Genomic DNA, 22,527 nt, shown 5'->3' with positions numbered 1-22,527 from the left:
CCAGATTGAAATATTTAACCCTTTGACTCGTAACAAGCTTTGTACCACGATGATTACAGACCACCCCATCATACTATACGGCGTTAGAATTATTCATATTCGCAATTAGTACCATGTCCTTTAATTTGTTTCAATAAATAATTCTAATTCAAATATGATATTATCATTCTCTCTGATAAACGACTTTAACTATAAAAAGGTTTCTTTTACAAAAACAAAATTTATTTAAATCAATTAAAACCAATTCTATAGGGTCAAAGAAAATTTTCTTCTATTTATGTTTATTTTATTCAGGAGTATCAATTTTTAATAAAAGTGAAAATTAACCGTTGAGGCTTCGTCTTTGATTTGCCTTATAATTGTTTTAAACCTCTTTTCTAAGAATTTCTTAAATGAAAAAATAACACAGGTCTACAAAATCAAATTTAAGTATTATAAAGAAGATCCTTGATGACATTAACCAAATATGACAACACCACATCTCAACAAGAGTTTATTTTTAATTATTATTAATTATTTTAGAATTTCGAATCCATGAAAGCATTTTTCGGGGTTTTGCTTGACCAAAATTTTTCTTATTCTCTCAGCTGGCATTTCTATAGTATTTGTTAAAAAAACTTCCTTATATAGCGATACCCGATATCTGTATGCTAAATTCTTAAATAATGAATTAGATTTTTGATTAATTTCTTAGCACGTTAATTATCAAAAAAAAGTTGTTGCTTTCTAAGTAAAGTTCTTTGAATTCTCTTTCCTTGATAGAAACCAACAGGTAAACAGTTTCTTTATCACCTTTAGTTAAACAAATGTACTCTGCTTCAGTACTGGATAAAAGTTCTTTGTTTTCTGGATTCCCAAGCAATAGAAGAACCGACCAGTTAAAAAGCAAAAATTATCTATGAAGCCTCCACATAACTAATCATTTTTTTATTACTTTGATAAATTGAACTTTAGTTAGTACATCTTTAAAGCTATCTTAAAACTCTTTCAGCTGTTTTAATGTTCTTTTCCTGGTTTCATTGAGCTGACTTAAAACACTAACTGTATAAACTAGATCAGGACGGTTTGATATAGTTAAGTACATAAATGATAAAATTGATGATTGATAAAGCTTTTTTTGCCTCTTCATCAGTTTGTGGTTTCATTTTCTTTGAAAGTTTTGCTACCTAAGTATTACGAGGCTTCCAAGTTTTTCCTTTTAAAGTAATGTCCTAGAAAAGTTTTCAGTTCAAGTAAATTATTTTTGTTTGGTTTGCTTCGACAATAAATTATCCATACAAACTAGAATGATGATAAGTTGTTTGGTTCTTTTTACATAGTCACAATTATCTGCATTTACAGGTTTAATATTAAGGTTTATCTAGTTCCTCGTACTATTGTATTCCAAATTGCTTTTAGCCATAAAGCCACTTTTTTAGTAAACAGAAACCATTTTCTGTAGGATGTTTTGTAAAACTTTCCGCTACACTACTGGAACGTCCATTTGTTAGAAAATAAGACCTAATTCTGCGGAAGGATCAATAATTTTTTTATTAAGCTTTGTCTAGCAACAGGAGAAAATACCTCCTAAAAGTCTGTCACATGATGTTGGGAGCATGCTTTTGCAACTAGTATTGCTTTTCTGCTTTCAATACTTCCATCAGATTTGGATTTTGTTTTAAGAATTGATTGTCAACCTATCACTTTTCTGTTTTCAGAAGGTATAACTCAAATCCATACTTTGTTTTCTGTAAATATATCAAATTTAAGTTGTATTTCTTTCTTCGATACATGAGAATTTAAGCCTAACATTACTTCCTTTAGCCTTGGATTGCGGGTTCATCGTACACTAGTTTCATTTGATGTCTTACTTCGACCACATTATATTTTTGTATTGGTCTTCCTTCATTAACCGTCCTGAATTTTTGTTTTTCTGCAGTGGTTTTTCTTCTTTCTCAGCTTCAAAACAAATCTTGGTTTTAATTTCAATTTCATTTTTTTCTTGAATTTCTTCTACTTCATGACTGCTACTAAGAAAAACAGAGAAGGTCGTAGCGCTGTCATTAGTTGTTATCAAATTCGTCAGCAGCATTAGAATTTTCTGTGCTTATTACGAGTTTATCTCCACTGTGGATTGACTAACACCTGTTCCTACACAAATTTTTTTTACACAAAATATATTGTACACAACGTTCACTGATTATGTTTTTCCTCCACCAAATATTTTGTACAGAAATATTTCCTACATCGAATTAAATATTGTTGTATTTTTCGTATACAACATTTTTTCTACACAGAATTTTTCCTACACAGAATTTAAGATTTTTTAATACTTTTATTTTCTTTGTGCCCAGAATTTAATAGCGTTATATTTTTCCTACACAAAACATTTTCTACGCAGAATATATCTTATACAAAAATAAATAGTAATGATATAATCCCAAAAGTGTTAAAGAATATTGTGCAAAGAATTATTCTAATATTTTTTCTACACAAAATATTCTGAGTAAAAATATTCAACAGAGGCTTATTCTTCACAAAAATATTAAGTGTTAAAATTTTCTACACAAGCAGTGTGAAAGTTGATCTGCTCCGACCAAAAATGTCAAATATTGAGATCATTGCAAAGAAATAATTTTAAATGACTAATATGGTGTCAGGTAGAGACAATAATGTGCATGTCTGAATTTAAAATTATCTCATTGCAAAATTTTAAATATTTGTGAGTTTTTTTAGTTATACTGTTTTCGAAAATTTTTTAGGAACCTAAAACGACAATAAAATACTTGTACTTTCCTTTGATTTTGGTTGTGATTTATTCTGTTTTTTTGTATATTGCTGTAAAAATGGTTTTACTTTCATGTGCCTTTCTTTAAAAACTTTCCCACCAGGGTCATTTGCGTAAAATTCAAACTTAAAACGGTATTTTTTTAAACTCTTTCAACATGTATTACTTATCTTTGATAAGTGAAAAGTGTCCAAAGAATTTCAAGAATAATAGTTCTTGTTTAAAATATTTGGTTATTATTTAAACCATTTTTATCCTGTGAATAATACAAGGTTATCATGTTGCTTGGATTAATAACACAATTACCGAATGGTGAAAGATACTTGGCATTTATTTAAACAATTTTCGTTTGTTTTAACAATCTGTTCATAATGTATATTTTGAAAAGTTATTATTTTATAAAACTAGTTTCAGCGATAGATAATGTGAAGAATAATATATTTGTAAGAGACAATTTGTAATGATTTAAACAATTAATAGTACTTGCTTGTTTTTATAAGAAAGATGAAGAGAATTCGATTTTTTTATTCTCTTGCACTATATATTTCGCTTATTAAATATTTTTTTGTTTCATCAATAAAACCGACCTAAAAAAATAACTGTCAAGAACGTAACTAAAAAAATTGTTTGAAGAAATCATTATTTTTTATTGAAAAAAAAGAAAAAATTAAAAACAAAAAATGATTTGAATAATTAACAAATATTTTCAAGAAAAAATATTATTTATTCTTTAAATGTATCAAATGTATAATTAATCACGAAAAACAATAACTTTTAACGTTCTAGAGGCGACAAAAATTGTGTCGAAAGATAATAATTATTTAAACAACTTAAAACTAGTTATAAAATACTTGGAAATTTATCTTTCACTCAATAAAAATAATTGATGCCAAGATTTTTTTTTAAAATACCACCTTTAGAATAAAATTTATTCAAAACTACTATATTGAATTTTCTTGGCATTTTCCGAACACAGTATAATAAATTATTCTTTGAACATTTCCTAAGAGGTGACTGAACTTTAATTTATAAAGAGGGTTACGAGAAGTACATACTTTCTTTTTTAATTTTTTCACGGAACGAGCGTTTTCCATTTAGAACCAAACCTTAATTTAAAAATCCCTGGGGCAACGGGTAATAATGACCGATTTAAAAATAAAAGAATAACGAAATTAATTTTGAATTTTGGAGAAATTTATGCGGCCTGAATTTTGAAGTTTTTTCAGTTTGAACTTTTATGTTAATACAAATAGTAAAGAAAAAGTTGATTTTCTGTTTATCTTCTTAAAATTTTTTTTGTGATCAGCATTGCCATATTTTGTGCATGGAGGTAGTTGAAAGCAAAAAAAAAGTATGATATGGTTAAGTTAATTATTATTGATATATTAACTTAAAAAAGGTATACACTATGGATTCTTTCTTTTTAAAGTAATTTTTTTTTTAATTACTTTCTTTCATAAAAGAATAATACTCGATCATAAAAATTTGTCATTCGATATTTTTTATAAATTTTATAAAAAAATAATATAAACAAATGCCTACTGTGGACATTTAAAGTGAGAAAGAAATCGTTTTTTCTCTTCATTTTTTTTCAAAGTATATTGTCAGTGATGTATAATGATGGAAAATTATCAGGCGACAGTTTTCATTAATTTTGTAAACAAATCATGTGTACGAATGGCCAGTGTGAACATTTAAAGGCAGGAGGAAATGTTTTTTTTTTTCCTGATTTTCCCTAAATGATTTAGCCAATGATGTTTAATGATGGGAAATCATCATCTAATATTTTTGATCAATTTTATAAACAAATTGTATGAAAAAATGCCCAATGTGGACATTTAAAAGCAAGAATAAATCGCTTTTACTTTTAAGTTTCCTCAAATTATATCTCCGGTGATCTTTAATAATGGAAAATTATCATCTGATTTATTTTAATATTGTCATAAACAAATTATTCAAGCAAATAGCCAGTGTGAACATTTAAAGGCGAAAAGAAATATTTTTTCTCCTGATTTTTTTAAAATGATTTAGCCAATGTTGTTTGATGATGGCAAATTATCATCCGATATTTTTATTGGTTTTATAAACAAATTATATATTGAAATGTATAATTTACGTATTTAGAGTCACGTGCAAAAAATGTATGGGAAATAATATTTTTATATAGAATATCTTTATAATATCTACATTATAAATTTAATTTTCTTTAGGAAATATTCTGTGTAGAAAAGCTTTTAGATAGGATAAATATTGGACATAATATTTTTGTGCAAAGTATTTTTAGAGTATCTTCATTATGAAATATTACTATTTAATTTTGTTTAAGAAATATTCTGTATCGAAAAAATGTTGTGTTGAAAAAGTATTGGAAACAATATTTTTGCATACAATATCTTCAGAATATCTTCATTATAAAATACTACTATTTGATTTTGTGTAGGAAATATTCTTTGTAGAAAAAATGTTCTGTGGGAAACAAATTTGCCATAATATTTTTTTGTACAATATTTTTAGAGTATCTTTAGTAGAGAATATTACTATTTAATTTTTTTCTTAGAAAATATTCTGTGAAGACAAAATTTGCTGTCGTAAAAGTATTGAAAATAATATTTTTGTGTTAAATATCCTTCGAATATTTTCATTATAAAACATTACTGTTTAATTTTGTATTGGAAATATTCTGTGTAAAAAAATGTTGGGTAGGGTAAATATTGGACATTCTTTTTTGGTGTAAAATATTTTTAGAGTATCTGCGATATGAAATATTAATGTTTATTTTCATTTAGAAAATATTCTTTGTAGATAAAATTTCGTCTAGGAAAAATATTGGACATAATATTTTCGTGTACAATTCCTTTAGAATATTTTTATTATTAAATATTACAATTTAATTAACAGAGGGAAATATTCTGTGTAAAAAAAATATTCTGCAGGTGAAAAATTTCACATAATGTTTTTGTGCACAATGTTTTTAGAGTATCTTTATTATGAAATATTACTATTTAGTTTTGCTTAGGAAATATTCTGTGTAGGCAAAATTTTGTGTAGAAAAAATATTGAAAATAATATTTTTGTGTACAATATTTTTAGAATATCTTTATTATAAAACAATACTATTTAATTTTCTTTAGAAAACATTCTGTGTAGAAAAAGTTTCGTGTAGGTCAAATAATGGGCATAATATATTCGCGGACCATATTTTCAGAATATCTTCATTATTAATTTTGGTTAAGAAATATTCTCTGCAGACACAAATTTGTGTAGAAAAAGTATTGGAAATAATATTTTTGTCTACAATACCTTTAGAATATTTTTATTTTGAAACATTACAGTTTAATTTTGTTTAGAAAATATTCTGTGTGAAAAAAATTTTGGATAGGAAGAACATTAGACATAAGATTTTTGTGTGTAGTATTTTTAGAATTTTTGTATGATAAAATATTAGAATTTGATTTTATGTAGGAAATATTTTGTGTAGAACAAATATTCTTTAGGAAAATAATTTGACATAATATTTTTGTTTACATTATTTTTAGAGTATCTTCATTATGAAATATTGCAATTTAATTTTGTTTAGAAAATATTCTGTTTCGACAACATTTTGGGTATGAAAAATATTGAACATAATATTTTTGTGTACAATATTTTTAAAATATCTTCATTATGAAATATTAATATTTAGTTTTTTTCAGGAAATATTTTGCGTAGACAAAATTTTGGGTAGGATAAATATGAAACATAATATTTTTATGTAAAAGATTTTTAGAGTATCTTTGTCATGAAATATTAAAATTTGATTTTGTCTAGAAAATATTCTGTGTAAAATAAATGTTCTGTAGGAAAAAAATTTGGCATAATATTTTTGTGCAAAATATTTTTAGAATATCTTCATTGTGAAATATTACTATTTAGTTTTGTTCAGGAAACATTCTGTGTGGAAAAAATTTTGGGTAGGATAAATATTAGACATGATATTTTGGTGTAAAAGTTTTTAGAGTATAATTATTATGAAATCTTACTATTTAATTTTATTTAGGAAATATTCTGCGTAGACAAAATTTTGGGTAGGATACATATTAGACATAATATTTTTATGTAAAAGATTTTTAGACTATCTTTGTTATGAAATATTAAAATTTGATTTTATCTAGGAAATATTCTGTGTAAAATAAATGTTCTGTAGGAAAAAAATTTAGCATAATATTTTTGTGTAAAATATTTTTAGAATATCTTCATTATGAAGATATTCTAGTTTTATTCAGGAAACATTCTGTGTGGAAAAAATTTTTGGTAGGATAAATATTAGACATAATATTTTGGTGTAAAAGTTTTTAGAGTATAATTATTATGAAATATTACTATTTAATTTTATTTAGGTAAATATTCTATGTCAACAAAATTCTGTTTAGAAAAAGTATTGGAAATAATATTTTTCTGTACAATATTTTTCGAAAATCTTTATTAGAAAATATTACTATTTAATTTTATTTAGGAAAATATTCTATGTCGACAAAATTCTGTTTAAAAAAAGTATTGGAAATAATATTTTTGTGTACATTATTTTTAGAGAATCTTTATCAGAAAATATTACTATTTAATTTTTTTGGGAAATAATTTGTGAAGACAAAATTTTGTGTAGGAAGAGTATTGTAAGTAATATTTTCGTGTAGAAATATCTTTATTATGAAACATTACTATTTAATTTTGTTCAAGAAATATTTTGGGTAGAAATAGTTTCATGTAGGTGAAGTATTGGACATAATATGTTTGGTGACATTATTTTAAGAATATCTTCATTATAATAGATTTCTATTTACTTTTGTTTGAGAAATATTTTGTGTAGACTAAATTTTGTGTAAAAGAAGTATTGGGCATAATATTGTTGTGTTCAATATCTTTAGAATATCCTCATTGTAAAATATTACAATTTAATTCTGTTTAGGAAATATTCTGTGTAGACAAAATTTTGGATAGGAAAAATATTGAAGATAAGATTTTTGTGTAAAATGTTTTTAGAATATCTTTATTATAGTGTAGGAAATTTGGTGCAGGAAATATTCTGTGTAGAAAAAATCTTCTTTAGGAAAAAAATTGGATATAATATGTTTGTGTACAATATTTCTAGAGTATATTCATTATGAAGTATTTCTATTTAATTTTGTTTAGGAAATATCCATTATAGATACAATTTTGAGTAGGAAAAATATTGGATACAATAGTTGTAGAATGTCTTCATCATAAAATATTAAAATTTGATTTTTTTGTCGGGAATATTCTGTGTAGAAAAAATGTTCTATAGGAAAAAAATTGACATAATATTTTTGTGTACAATATTTCTAGAGTATATTCATTAAGAAATATTTCTATTTTAATTTGTTTGGGAAATATTCTGTATAGATGAAAGTTGGAGTAGGAAAAAAATTGGATACAATATTTTTAGAATATCCTTATTAAAAAATATTATAATTTCATTCTGTGTAGGAAATATTCCGTGCAGAGAAAATATTCTGTAGGAAAAAAATTGACATAATATTTTTGTGTACACTATTTCTAGAGTATATTCATTATGAAATATTTCTATTTAACTTTTTTTAGAAAATATACTGTGTAGATAAAATTTTGTGTAGGAAAAATATTGAATACAATATTTTTTTAGAATACCTTGATAATAAAATATTACAATTTGATTTTGTATAGGAAATATTCTAGGTAAAATAAATGTTCGGTATAAAAAAAATTTGACATAATCTTTTTGTGTAAAATATTTTCAGAGTATCTTTATTGTGAAATATTACTATTTAATTTTGATCAAGATATATTCTGTGCAGACAAAATTTCGTGTAGAAAAAATATGATCAGTGGGCATCCTGTACAATGAATTTTGTGTAGAATAAGTTTGTTTAAAGTTTACATTCGACATTATTTAAATAATAACAAATTTTCACTTTGAATTAAATGAAGAAAGTTCAAGAAATTATTTTTTAAATAATAAAAAAAGACTAAGCTAAGCTAATTTATTGTCGAGAAAGCCTTTCTATTCATCGCGTCTGGCGATCTTTTTACAGAAAGCAAAAAGCTTGCACGTTACAAAGTATTATAAGCGAGGGAGGCGGTAGTTGTGAATGAGAATAAGGATGGGGGTTGTTTAGGAGGTGAAGGCAGAACTCCGGAAAATTGAAATTAATGAATGGCTTCGTACGTACTTAGACCCTCCCTACATTGCAACCAATGAGAATCCATTCCCAAATAAAGAGGGACAACCCTCTCAAGGTATAGGTGAAAGCTCCCTCTCGACTCACGTCTCGCGGTCATCAAGAGCTTTTTCGAAGGCACGAGTATGATAAATAGGAGAAAAAAGCTCTAATGTTCATACCCTTAGACAAAAAGATCCCTTTCAATTTGTCTTCTGTAATTTTTAAGAGCTCTGACTTGCATCAAATTGAGAGGTCATGCTTCACGTTTAGGAAAAGGAGGTGTCTACAGTAGAGTGGTCCAAAAAACCTGTTTAGACCTACAGGGCGAGTCACCCTCCACCCCACAAATTTTTTATTTCTATAAAATTAGTTTAAAACCCGAAACTTGCTATTTTTTACCAAACAGTTTACTTAACAGATTTTCAGCCAAAAGTATACCTTAAGGAAACGATTTTGAAACAAAAAAGTTGAATTCACAAGAAAATAGACGAATTTCGTAATTCGCAATTTTCGCTTCGCTTGTAAGTTTGAGCGCGCTTAGAGCGCGCGAATGTTATTTATCGTGCTGCGCGTTCGTTCTTCTTGCCAAAAATTTTTAAAACTATATGTCAAACATTCGATAAAAGTAACTTGGTGATTGTGAATTCTCTTTTGTTAAAGCTCTTTTGGCTTTAAAAAACATATTCTCATGACGTACTGCGTGCTTCAATAAACTGAGTTTGCTCATTTTCTAATGTTTCCTTTATGAATTAAACTTTACGCATACGGTGTAAGGCAACAAAGATTTGATGAAATTTAAAAATATTTTGTTGCAATTCATTTTTATTCACCCTGAATTATTATTAAATCATCCTAAATTCTTTTGAATTCTTCTAAATTCACTCCATTCTATTCATTCGATAGATTAAAAAAAAAGTTGTTTTATTTATCTTGAAGTCTTTGAAACTTACCCTAAATTCGGAGGTATTTGATCGAATTTGTTTCAATTCTATTTAAATTTTTTCCAAATAATTTTTTTTAAAATATTATATTCATTTTTGAAGATATTCTCCTGAAATTATTTAAATTCTACGTTTTGTAATTTTCTAAAGAATGGTAGCGCATCAGATTTCTCAATTTAGAAAGTCTGTTTTAATACTTTTAATTATAATTTGTTTAGTTTTCATGTATTGAATTTAAAAATATAAATGAGAAAGAAGCCTTTTTGGATAGTCAGAAAAACTGGTAAATTTGTGTATGCTAAAAGTTAAAAAAAAACGGTCTGTCATATGGAAAAAATGCGCCAAGAAAAATTTGTAACTACGTTTTGGAATATACACCTCAATAAACAATTTAATTTTTCTTGTGTCGTTTTTTTAACATTCAATTTCATTATTTTTATGTTATTTTTTATGATTAAAACGAAAGCCATGCGTTTTATAAAAAAGATTATTCGAAAACAATTTTTAGACGTTTTTGGGTTAAACAACTTATTTTTTCTTAGCTTGTTTCGTGTGTCGCAAAATTTAATTTTTCTATTTTTAATGTTTTTTTTTAAACCAAAATTGGCTTAAAATGTTCATCTTCGTGTTTTTTCAGAATTTTGTAAATGTATATTGTTCGACTTTTTAAATAATACAAATATCCGTACAGAGAATTTTTGAATCTGGAATAAATCTTGACCTTTTGACAAAAATTGGGGGGAGGGTGTCAAATTTTACACAAACCTAATGCTTTCTCTGATGAGAATGTAAAAATGATTTAATTTGGCAGAAATAATTTTTCGATATTTCTGTTTTTGCATCCTATCAAAAAGTGATCATAAGAAATTTGTGGATCTTTTTCAAATTCACTATTTTTGAATAATCATCTTTCACCCTATTTTGTATAGTTCTGCCAAAAAATGTAATTTTTTAATTTTTCATTATTTTGTATGCTTTCAGAATTAGAATTTTTTATTTTTAAAGAAAATTCAAAAATTCAAAAATGCTATAACTATGGTAATTTATAGTTTTATGAGAACATCCATGACGATAAATTATTCGAATTATTAAATACTATGTATAAACGTACACAGAATTTTCTAATTTTGAAAAAGTGGTCTCGAAAATATTCAAAATGCGCTCACTTTTTGAGTTTTTATCCAAAATGTCTGGATAACGAACTTGACTTTTAGTTTGGGACACTAAAAGAGTGCGCCAAGGCCAATCTAATAGAATGATTTTTTCAAAAGTTATCGTGGTCACAGCCAGACAAACAGACTTCCATACGTACATGTATACAGACACACGCATTCGTAAAAGCCTATTTTTCGGATTCAGAGGGTCTCGAAATGTGGACATTTGACCGAAACTGGGGGAGGGGGGGGGGGGTCAAATTTTATACAATTCTAATACCTTCTCTGATGAGAATGTAAAAATAGCATAGTTCGAATCTTTAATAAATGAACTTGTAACAGAGTAGGTCAAATTGCATCCTGATAATTCAACAAAATACATTACTTTGTATTAAGATTTGCACACCAAAAAGTTAATTTTTTACAAATAAATAAATTTTTACAAACAAAATTGAACTTTTAACCAAAAATATGAATTTTCCACGAAAAATTTCAATCCTTAACCCTAAAATTAGAATTTTAAACAGGAATGATAAATATTTAACGAAAAAAAATTAGTGAACTCAAAAAGAAGGTGCTTGGGAACTAACTCATTATAGCCCCTTCTGCTTTTGTTTGTTCACGCCTGAGTGCTCTCCTGAGTGACAACCGCTAACCCCGCGCAGCACCGGTTACTCCTACCTGCGGCGCGTCGTTAATTCTCGGAAGGACTATACAAGGGAGGGCGTTTGAAGGGTTTCACTGTATTTGATTATTTAATTTAAACAGATCAATTTCTAACAAAATAAATTTTTTATGACACATACATGATTTCAGCCCCCTTCAATGACTATAAAGCGGGGCTAAAGCTACACTTATTACTCTCTAGGGAGTAAAAAGTACTTTTGGTTACAGATAACAGAATTTTGGGGTAATTTATGGAAAGTTTCCATAAATAATTAAGCAAATTATTGTAAATTACCAAAAATTTCCGGAATTTTCTGAAAATTTCCAGAAGTTCATAGACATTTTTTTATTGAATTTGGAGTAATTTATGTTAAGTTACCATAAATTACCTGTGATAGTACTATAAATTGCCCAAAAATTTCGTAATTTTCGTAAATTTATAAAAATGATTAAATTGAATTTTTGGTAGTTTATGGTAATTTACCATATTTACCTGCAAAATTACCATTATTGACTGAAAATTCCCATGAATTTCCGAAAATTTATAGACATTTTTAAATTGAATATAGAGGCAATTTATAATCAGTCACAATAAATTAGCTGTAATATTACCATAAATTAGCAAAAAAATTTTTAATTTTCAGAAATTTATCAAAATGTTTAAAATTAAATATTCCCTAGGTACATAATATACTAATGGATCATACTTCTACCAACAAAGATTTCAATTAAATTACAAAAAAAACATTAAATTCAGAAAAAAAAAAACAATTTCCAAGCAAATTTTTGAATTTTGGACTAAAAAGTTCAAATTTTCAATTTAAAATATACTTTTTAAATAAAAAAGGAATAATTACATTTTTAATTTTTAGTATTTTTAACAAAAAAAACGAGTTTTCATCCCAGAGATAAATTTTTAAAATAGAGTAGATTGAAGAGGTGAGTCATAAAAAATAAATTGAACTTAATAAAATAATTATTCATTCCTAAAAAAAAGGTCAAATTAATCGTATTTTCTGAATGAAATGTAAAGTTGCTCATTCTTTGTAGAAGCAAATTTATTTGAAATCTTTTGTCCTTATTTAAACAATTAATTATTATTTAATTTTAGACCAAGTTGTTGATTATTGAATTTACACAGATCAATTTTTAATATAGCATATTATAGATCATATTTTAACCAACAAAGATTTTAGTTATTAGAATGAATTTCTAACAATAACAGGATTTATTTACTTAAAATGGAATAGTTTAATTCCCCACAAAACAGATGAATCTTCAACCATAATAATAAATTTATAACAAAGTAGTGTTTATTTACAAAAAAGTAATTTTCAACTAAGTAGTTGAATTTTTTTTATCAAAAAAGATTAATTCTTACCAAAATAGTTGAAGTTAATGAAATTTAAATGAGATTAAAATCAAATTTGAAATACAATTTAACGTCTAATAATCAAATCAATGTGCAGAATTCCTGAAAATAAACCCAAGAATCCAATGAACAAATTTGAAAAACCACCATAAAATGTTCCTATTAAAATTTTAAAGAAGATAACATTTTTTTCCTAAAAAAGAAAAAAAATACAATTTTCCTCTTTAGACAAAAATAAAAAAGAGGAAAGAAAAATGAAAAGATAACCAAAAAATTCCCTTCCTTCTTGTTTATTATTTCTTTCATCTTCTTTATTTTTATTATTATCAAATCACAATTAAAAAGTATTTGTCAAAAATGAACACCAACATTTCGGCACTCATACAGCAACTTAACCAAGACAAAAATTAAAAATTAAAAAATAATTTATTCATGAAATTAAAAATTAAAATAAAATAAAAATACTCAAACAGAAAGGAACATGGTTTTGGTGATGTTCCTATTTTCTCGAGTATTTTTTATTGTTTCTATATACTATTAATTTTTTTTTGCGCTGTTGCTTATTTTTTACAAATGTTTTTTTGTTGTGATGCGCTATTAAAAAAATAGAAAAGAAGAAAGAAATTAAAAAGGGAAGGGGATTTGGTTAGCTGCCTTCTTATTTCTTTATCCTCTTTTTTATTTTTGTCCAAAGATTTCCCTAAATTTTGCATTTCTGGAGGAATAAATCAGTAATTTATTATTTTTTTTAAATTTAAATATTAACGCGTGCCGCCAGACACTTCAAAATCTCATTTGATTAACATGAGAAAATTTTGGATTTTCGAAAAATTGAACCCATACACAAGGGTTTTATCGAAATTTGTAAAAATTTATATAAACTAAATTTGGACATATTATTGTTAGTTTTTCGCAATTTCTGTCGTTTTTCACAATTAGTTAATAATGGACAATTTGAAAATTCTCCATAAATGCTTAAGCTCTGTTTAATTGTTTAAATAAATGTAACTCATGTACTATTGATGTTTTTACATTTTTTGGGAATAAATAATTAATTACTTCCAACAAATGTAAAAAATAGTCATATTTTGTTAAGGAAATTTAATAGGTGGTCACTTTGTAGAGAAGTGAATGTATTTTAAAACTTTGCGTATTTATTTAAATAATTAATTATTTTTTGTTTACAAAATTTCTGAAAATTGAGTCAGACATGTCTATTTTTTTCTCAAATTGGTATCATATCCTACTTTTTGTCAAATATTTACAAAAATTTTAATACGCCCCTTCTAAATTTTTACAAATCTCTATTTTTTTAAACAATTTTTGTTTCCTAAAGCAGTTTTTTCAATAATTAAAAAAAAATTTTAATAAAATACTATACAATTATTTTTCGGAATGTATAGTGTATGGAAAAAATGCATTGACCAAGTTTAATTGTGTAAACAAATATAATTTCTTTAAAGAATTATTTTACCAAAAATATTTTTCCAATTTTATTTTCGGAATCAAACATAATTACTAAAATCGTTCTGTCTGTTATATTTTATATTATTGATTCACATTCATTAATAGAAAACTGCTTGAAGGAATAAAACTGGTTTATACAAGGAAATTACTTTTTTTTACAGAATTTACTACTCGATATGTTTCAATATTATATTTAATTAAGCAAATACAATTTTAAACATATTTTTGGAAGAACAATTCTTTAAACAAATTTTTTTTTTTAATTTAGCAAATGGTCAATATATTTTTTCTGTACACTATAAATTCCGAAAAATAATTGTATATATTCTATTTTAATTTACTTTTTAAGGTATAAAAAACTGCTTGAACAAATAAAAACTGTTGAAAGAAATAGAGATTTGTGAACAATTAGAAAAAATGTATCAAAATCCTGTAATTTTTCAACAGAAGTAGCCAACGATACCATTTTGAGAAAAAATTACACACCTTCGACTCAATTTTTAGAAAATTTATAAACATACAATAATTAATTGTTTAAATAATTACATTATGTGTAAACGAAATTTATTACCCCTAACAATGACGAACTATTTCCTTTTTTTGGTGAAAAGTTTCAACTACTTGGTTAAAGATGAGCTACTTTATTAAAAATGTATTTGTTTGGTTGAAGATTTATCTGTTTTCTAGAAAATTAAACTATTGCATGATTAGAAAATGTATACATTTTTAAGTTAAAAATTTAATTTTCTGGGATGAAAATTCGTTTTTTGTTTATTTTGAGAATTAATTCTATTAACTAAAAATCTGAATTTTATATTATTTAATGGAAATTGATATTTTTGATTAAAAAATTATCTTTTTTTGTTCAAAGTTCGACCATTTGTTTGAAAATTTGTCTTTTTTGCTGAATTCAATGTCTTTTTAATTCAAATAAAATCTTTTTTAGTTGAAATATGAACCATAATAAGTTTTGTAGAAAATTGATCAGTTAAAACTAAATAATCAACTGCTTGGTTTAAAGTTAAGCTACTTTTTAAGAAAACTAATTTTTTTCTTCAAAGATTTATCATTCCAGATTAAAATTCAAATTTTCGGGGTAAAAATTGAAATTTTTTGTGGAAAATTCATAGTTTGGTTAAAAAATCAACTATTTGGTTTAAAATCCATCTTTTTTATTAAGAAATTCGTCTATTTATTTGTGAATTTAACTTTTTTGTCTAATAATATTTCTTTAAGGATTAATTCAATTGACTAAAAATGCTTCTGTTAGGTATAATATTAATCTTTCTTGCTGAAAAGTGAAACTTTTAAGTTGAAAATTCCATTTTTGTAAGATCATACATTTTGGCAAAAACACTGTTTGGTAAGCTGTTTGGTCTTTTACGAAATTTGTCTTTTTTGCTGGAGCATTACACTTTTTTATATATTTTAATCTTTTCTGTTTGAACATTCTACGTGCAATTTGCTTTAAAATGCATTTTTAGGTTGAAAATTAAAATATCCTGATAAAGGCATACTTTGTTTAATTTTTAGACTTCCCTAATTCTAATGTTTCCTTTTTCGGTGATTTTACAAGGTCGGAAATTTTATTTTTAGGGATATTTGATATAATTTTTGAAATACCCAGAAAAAATCCAGTAAATTTAATGTTTTTTAATAAGACGAAATATATTATTTGTTTAAATGTTGCTCTCAATTAACATATGAATTGTAGATTTTTATCGTTTTATTAAAATTTTTAATAATAATTGCAAATTTCAAGCGTTTGTAATTAACTCTTATCATTTTTTTTGTTCAATCTCTTGGATTCGTGAAAAGAATCTTCAAAAATGGATGTTGAAATCAGAAATTTTGTTTAAGACAAAGTCACAGAGATTAAATAATGGATTTGTTTATAAAATATGTTTTAAAGGGTTATTAAGTAATTATGCCATATTTGTTATTTATAAACGATTTGAAAATCTAAATCATAATTTGAGCTGACGCTTCTCTCTGAAATATTATCGATTTTTTTAGATGTATGTTCAATTTGGTAATCATTTTTCTGCTGTACATTATTTTAAACCATAAAAGGGATATTCTCCCACCACTGTCCGTCAGTAGAATAGTTCCCTAAAGGTCAGACAATATGCCCTTAACTCTTCGAAACCTGTCATTCTAAACAAACGTTGCCTGTCGATCAGAGTATACAATTTATTTGAATAAGAAGTTTTTGAAAATTAGAAAAATACGTATTTTAAGATTTACTGTATTTTTATTAAAATTAAAAAAAAAGTATCATTATTATGTATGAAATGCCTTGAGTTCGTACTGAAAAAAAACTATAATTTTAAAATATTTACCAAAGTTAACGTCATACATTTTTTTCAATCGTAGGCAGTTTATCTCTCGCTTGTCCGATAGAAATAATAATATATCATGTTTTTAAAAAATATTAATCAATACGAAACAATACGAAACAATACGCTATCAATACGAAACACTGTAGACGAAGAACTGACTAATTTTTAAACCTATAAGGCAATTTTTGTCAATTTTAAATATTAAAAATGTTGAACCTGAATTCAGAAGATATTTCAGAGCTTTGAGCAAATTAAAAAAAATTATTTAAAAGTTGAGAAGGTTTTAAGAACTGTAAACCTTTATTTAAATTGTGGAATATTTCGAAATGCAAATTTGAAGCTTTTCAAGTATTTTGAAAGATTTCAATATAATCAAACAAATCTTTTTAGATTTCTACGGAAATTTTTCCTTTGATTAAAAAAAATTGAAACAGATTTTTAAAGATTACGAACAAAAAATGTGGGAGCTTTTTAAGAATTTCATAAAGCTTGAAAAGAATAGAAAGATAATATTAGGAGATTACTTAAAATTATTTCAAAATATATTGCAATATTACCAACAATTTTCTAAATAGGAATGTGGAAAATTTTAAGGATTTTTTTTAATTTCAAAAGATTTTTCATAAATGTTAGGAAAAATCTGAATCATTTGAAAAGATATTTCGAGGTTTTAAAACAAAAATCATGAAAATTTTCTAGATACTTCTACGACATATTTGACATCTTCAAACATCGCTTCGAGTTCTTTTCGAGAATTTTTTGAAAACTATAATTATAAAACATTGAAAACAAATAATCCGCTAAACTTAACAAAATAATTATTGATACAAAATTTGTATTCCGTATTAAAATTTGTTTTCTCTTTTTCAAATATTTTCAAGTTGAATAAATTGTTGCTAGTCAGCTAATATTTTGTGAAAGTTTTATAGCTGAAAATGTATTTAAAAATAAATTTAAGAAAAAAAGAGGATCGTTTTTTCTTATCAGAAGCCACTAAAATTTGATTCGAGGTTTTAAAGAACCAAAGAAATTTTTTTTTATAAGGAATCCTAAATAAGCAATGATGCCATATTTCTTCTTTCTTATCTTTCATCAATTTCCGTCAATTTGTATTTTCGATTTTCCTATTAGATGTAAAAAAAAATTCTTTACAATTTTTTTTAAGTTCCTAGCGCTGAGTATTTGTTTTCTTAATCTCTCAATTTGTTTCAGTCCACGGATCCTTGTGAAAAAGCCAAAGCACTTGCAGTATCAAGAACTTCGCTTTATTGCCGGAGTCTCATGCAGGAGGGAACCTTCGGTAGAGTTTATAGAGGGACACTGGATTTGGCCGGTCGTGAACAGGAAGTCATAATAAAAACAGTAACTGGTAAAATAAAAAAATGTTTATTCTTAATTTTTTATATTTATTAGGCACGCTATTCATCCATTAAATCTATACAAAGTTTCTAATTGGATTTTAAACCTTTTATTATTATTATTGTTATTATTATTTTAGGAAACAAATTATCATAATTAGTGGGAATCGCAAAAATTTAAATTATTACTTTTAAAAATGTTAGAAAGAAGAATCCACCTAATAAATTTGGACATCACAATCTTAAATGTTTCTATTAAATTTAAAAAAACAATTATTATTATTTTTTATTTCCAGCGTTTTTATTGGATTGCAATCCAATTAATTTTTTTATTTAGGCTTGAAATTTTAATTTCAAATTCATAAAATCAATACTTTTTGTGATTGTTATGTTACGTTGAAGTTTCACTTCGAAAATTAGTATTATTAAATCTGAATTATGGTAATTTGAGCAAGATTCAAAATATTTTTACATTTTTGGGTTCTTTTAGTTTATTTTTTATTTTTTACTTTTTATTTTTTATGGAAAATACATCTTTTTTAAAGATCAAGCATATTATTCAAAAATGTATTCTTTTGTTTAAAATTATCTATTTTGTTGAGAATTCGTTCAATTGCTTAAAACTAATTTTTTAACGTAAAATTGACCCATCTCATTTTGATTAAAAATTTATCTTTTTTGTTCAAACTTGAAGTATTTTATTAATATTGTATCCTCTTTGGTAGAAAACTAATATTCTTATTTGAAAATTCGTCTTTTTGTTTGAAAATGGAATTTTTTCGTTTAAAGTTTATTTTCTTCGGTTGAAAATTAATTTTTTTATCCCAAAAGATTTAATTAGTTTATTTTCGATTAGAAATTTATCTTCAAGTTTAAATGCTGCTAGATAATTAAAAATGCATTTATTTCAGTTTGAAATTTAATTACTTGGTGGAAAGTTAAATTCATTTGTGAAAAATTAATTCTTTTTTCTTCATTGGTAATTTCAGTTGAAAATTTATCTCTTCAGATGAAAATTGATCCATTTGTTGAAAATTATTTTGCTGTTGTTGAAAATTCAGCTATTGTATTTTTGGCTAAGCATTGATTTCTTTTGCTTAAAAATTCGACTATTTGATTTAAAATTCAACTATCTTTGGTTATAGATAAATATTTTTACAATTTGGCGATTTGGTTGAAAATTTATATTTTTGCTTGAAAATTTATCTCTTTGGCCTAAAAACTCAAACTATTTGGTTTCAAATGGAAATGTTTGGTTGATGATTAATATCTTAAACTAAAAATTTAACTATTCCATTTTCCGTTGCAGATTTATCTTTTTTATTTCAAAAATTTATCTATTTGATTGAAAATGTATTCCTCAAGTTGTAAATTTAACTATTTGGCTAAAAATGAAACTATTAGTTGAATATTAAAAAATAGAAGCAGTTGTTATGCTCAATTTTTTACCTGAAATCGGTATAGATTTCATGAAAAATTTAACGTTTTGAAAGAATGTTAGGGTATGTTATCATTTTTACGGGAAATCGATTGCATCATACCAAAAAAAATTAGGTTCAAATTAAGACTTATGATTTAAAAAAATTTTTAATTCAATTATATTTTTTATCAGCGAATTGAAACGTTAAATTTGTATATCGGCATTAAAAGATGAACTAAAATATTAATTTCTTCTAAATTTAATTTCCTGAATTAATTAATATTTATTTGAAGTCTTATTGATAAATTTGCTAAAAATGATTAAATTCTATTAATATTAACTGCGCCGGATACCCCTTTTTCGAGATTAGACAATATAGGTTATTGATGATTAATTTCTTCTTTATTTGCATTATTAACAAGAATTTCAAGTAATTTAACTTAAAATTTCTTTATTTTAATTTTAATTTTTGTTTTGCCTTTTTAAGGGTGCTGTATGAGTGCCGAAAGTTCGTAATTATTTTTTTTTGCAAGTGATGTTTCATTTTTATTTGATAATGATGAAAAAAAAATTCGAAAGAAAAAAGAAAAGAAAGGGGATTTGGTTGGCTGCCTTCTTATTTTTATTTCCCCTTCTTTATTTTTGTCCAGAAGAAGAGGAGATTTTTTTCTTTTCTTGTTCAGGAGAAAAAAGTATTTTTTTTTAGATGGCAATAGATGTTGATTGCATTTTTCAAGATCTGAAACTAAAAAAAATTATTAAAAACTGGCACTTTTGAAATTACAGAAGTGGCCTCAGCTTATCAAGCTTCCCTCTTAGTAGTTGAGGGTTCACAACTGGCAGGATTGATTCACGGGAATATAGCATCCCTCGCGGCTGCTTGTCTGGACAGTGAATGGCCAATGTTGGCATACACAAGTTCCTTGGATGAATTGAATTTAAAAATTTACCTTACTGACGGGACTTATCATCCTATCACAAGGGATTTAGTAAATGTTGCGGTACAGGTAGCCAGAGCCGGAGGATTTCTTCACGGACGAGGCCTTTTACATAGGTCACTATAAACAAAAAATAACCAAAATTTAATTTTGTAGACAATATTTTGTTCTAAGTCCCATTCCGTGAAAAATAATAAATCCTAGTGTCATATTTTTTAATCTTTAAGCTAAAAAAGCAACTCTGAATAATTTGGTCCCAATCAAAATAAAGTTGTCTGAGGAATTTTGGTTGTATTTCGTTGTATTTATTTCTTTACTACACTTACTTTTGTTTATTTCACTCACACCATTTTTCAGTAGAAGCAATTATTTTTTATGTTTTTCGGGCAACTTTGCAGAATTGCCTAGAAATTTTCTTATCGGAACAAAATATTGCAGATTTACTTTTTAGGTGGATATAAATAAAACAGAACCCAATTGTCTTCTATTTCTTGAAATTTGGGTTTTGCGCTATCCTCTGGTAGTCACCTTTTCAAAATGGTTAAAAAAAAATTGTTTTTGCAGGGATATTGCAGCAAGAAATTGCCTGATTGAGCCAGGTAGTCTTCGTGTGAGATTAGCTGATGCAGCATTAGCCAGAGATCTCTTTCCACAGGATTATCACTGCTTAGGGGACAATGAGAATAGGCCAATTCGTTGGATGGCTCTAGAAAGCCTTCAACTTAATCAATATACAACTTCAACTGATGTGGTAAGTCTATTTTCTTATTATTCTTGGTATAAAGCAAGAATCAAAACATTACATTTTGTCTTCACACTATTTATTCTCTCCATTTAAATTATATAAAACAAAAATAGAAAAATAAGAACAAGTTTTAAGTTGTAATCTTCTTCTTTTTTCCATTTTCTCTTTCTCTTTCTTCTCCCTTTCCCTTCCCTCCTCGACCTCTTTCTCCTAGACTCCCTTGTCATCAACCTCCACCTCCTCTCATTTGCCTCCTTATCTTCCTGTTCACCTTCGTCTTCGTCTTCGTCCTCTTCATCCCCCTCCTCTCCCTCTTTCCTCTTCCCTTTCCCTTCCCCTCCTCAAATTCTTTCTCCTAGACCCTCTTGTTCTCAACCTCCACCTCCTCTCATTTGCTTCATCTTCTTCTTGCTCGTCTTCGTCTCCGTCCTCTTCGACCTCCTCCCCTCTCCCTATCCCTTTTCCATTTACCCTCCCCCATCCCTATCCCTTCCCACCCCTTCTCATTCCCCGTCCTCTTCCCCCCACCCATTCCTCTCCCTCCCACTCCCCCACTCTCCCTCTTCCCCTCCCCCTACCCTTCCTTTTCCACTTTCTCTTTCTCTTCCTCTTTAAATGTTTACGAGGTGAATACAGTCTAGGATTCAAGGTTAAAATAAATAATATTTCAGTAAGATTAAAGTTATCTTTATTGATAGACCCTTTCTTTCAGAGAGAAACTTTAAGAGTAATTCAAACTAGCGGCATGATTGCCTTCTACACTTAAATTTTAATCATTTGTTTATATAAACAGTTTCTGGAAGACCACACGCACTCATAATTCCTTAGGAATATATGCATTGAATAATATATACATAAAATGAGCCTTTGGATTTAGTTACTCTCGATATGATTGTATATAATTCAGTTTTAAAAATTGATTCATTTTTGTTTATTTATTCCAATATTCTTCCTCTTCCGCTGCCTCTTTCCCTTCCTCTTCCTGTTCCTGTTCCTCTTTCTCTTTCTCTTTCTCTTTCTCTTTCTCTTTCTCTTTCTCTTTCTCTTTCTCTTTCTCTTTCTCTTTCTCCTTCTCCTTCTCCTTCTCCTTCTCCTTCTCCTTCTCCTTCTCCTTCTCCTTCTCCTTCTCCTTCTCCTTCTCCTTCTCCTTCTCCTTCTCCTTC

General features: G+C 26.2%; 1 protein-coding gene across 1 annotated transcript in view; it reads left to right on the top strand.

Annotated features, from left to right (window-relative positions):
• Positions 1 to 22,527, top strand: part of LOC117178415 (tyrosine-protein kinase RYK-like) — a 102,475-nt gene that overhangs the window by 76,798 nt on the left and 3,150 nt on the right. The window contains exons 5-7 of the mRNA XM_033369842.1: positions 18,116 to 18,272; positions 20,468 to 20,735; positions 21,184 to 21,370. Coding sequence (XP_033225733.1) covers positions 18,116 to 18,272; positions 20,468 to 20,735; positions 21,184 to 21,370 — 612 coding nt within the window. The remainder of the gene's footprint in view (positions 1 to 18,115; positions 18,273 to 20,467; positions 20,736 to 21,183; positions 21,371 to 22,527) is intronic.

Source organism: Belonocnema kinseyi, chromosome 8, assembly GCF_010883055.1.
Source record: "Belonocnema kinseyi isolate 2016_QV_RU_SX_M_011 chromosome 8, B_treatae_v1, whole genome shotgun sequence".
NCBI lineage: Eukaryota > Metazoa > Arthropoda > Insecta > Hymenoptera > Cynipidae > Belonocnema > Belonocnema kinseyi.
Note: the sequence above shows the minus strand (reverse complement) of the source record. Positions and strands in the feature narration are given on the sequence as shown.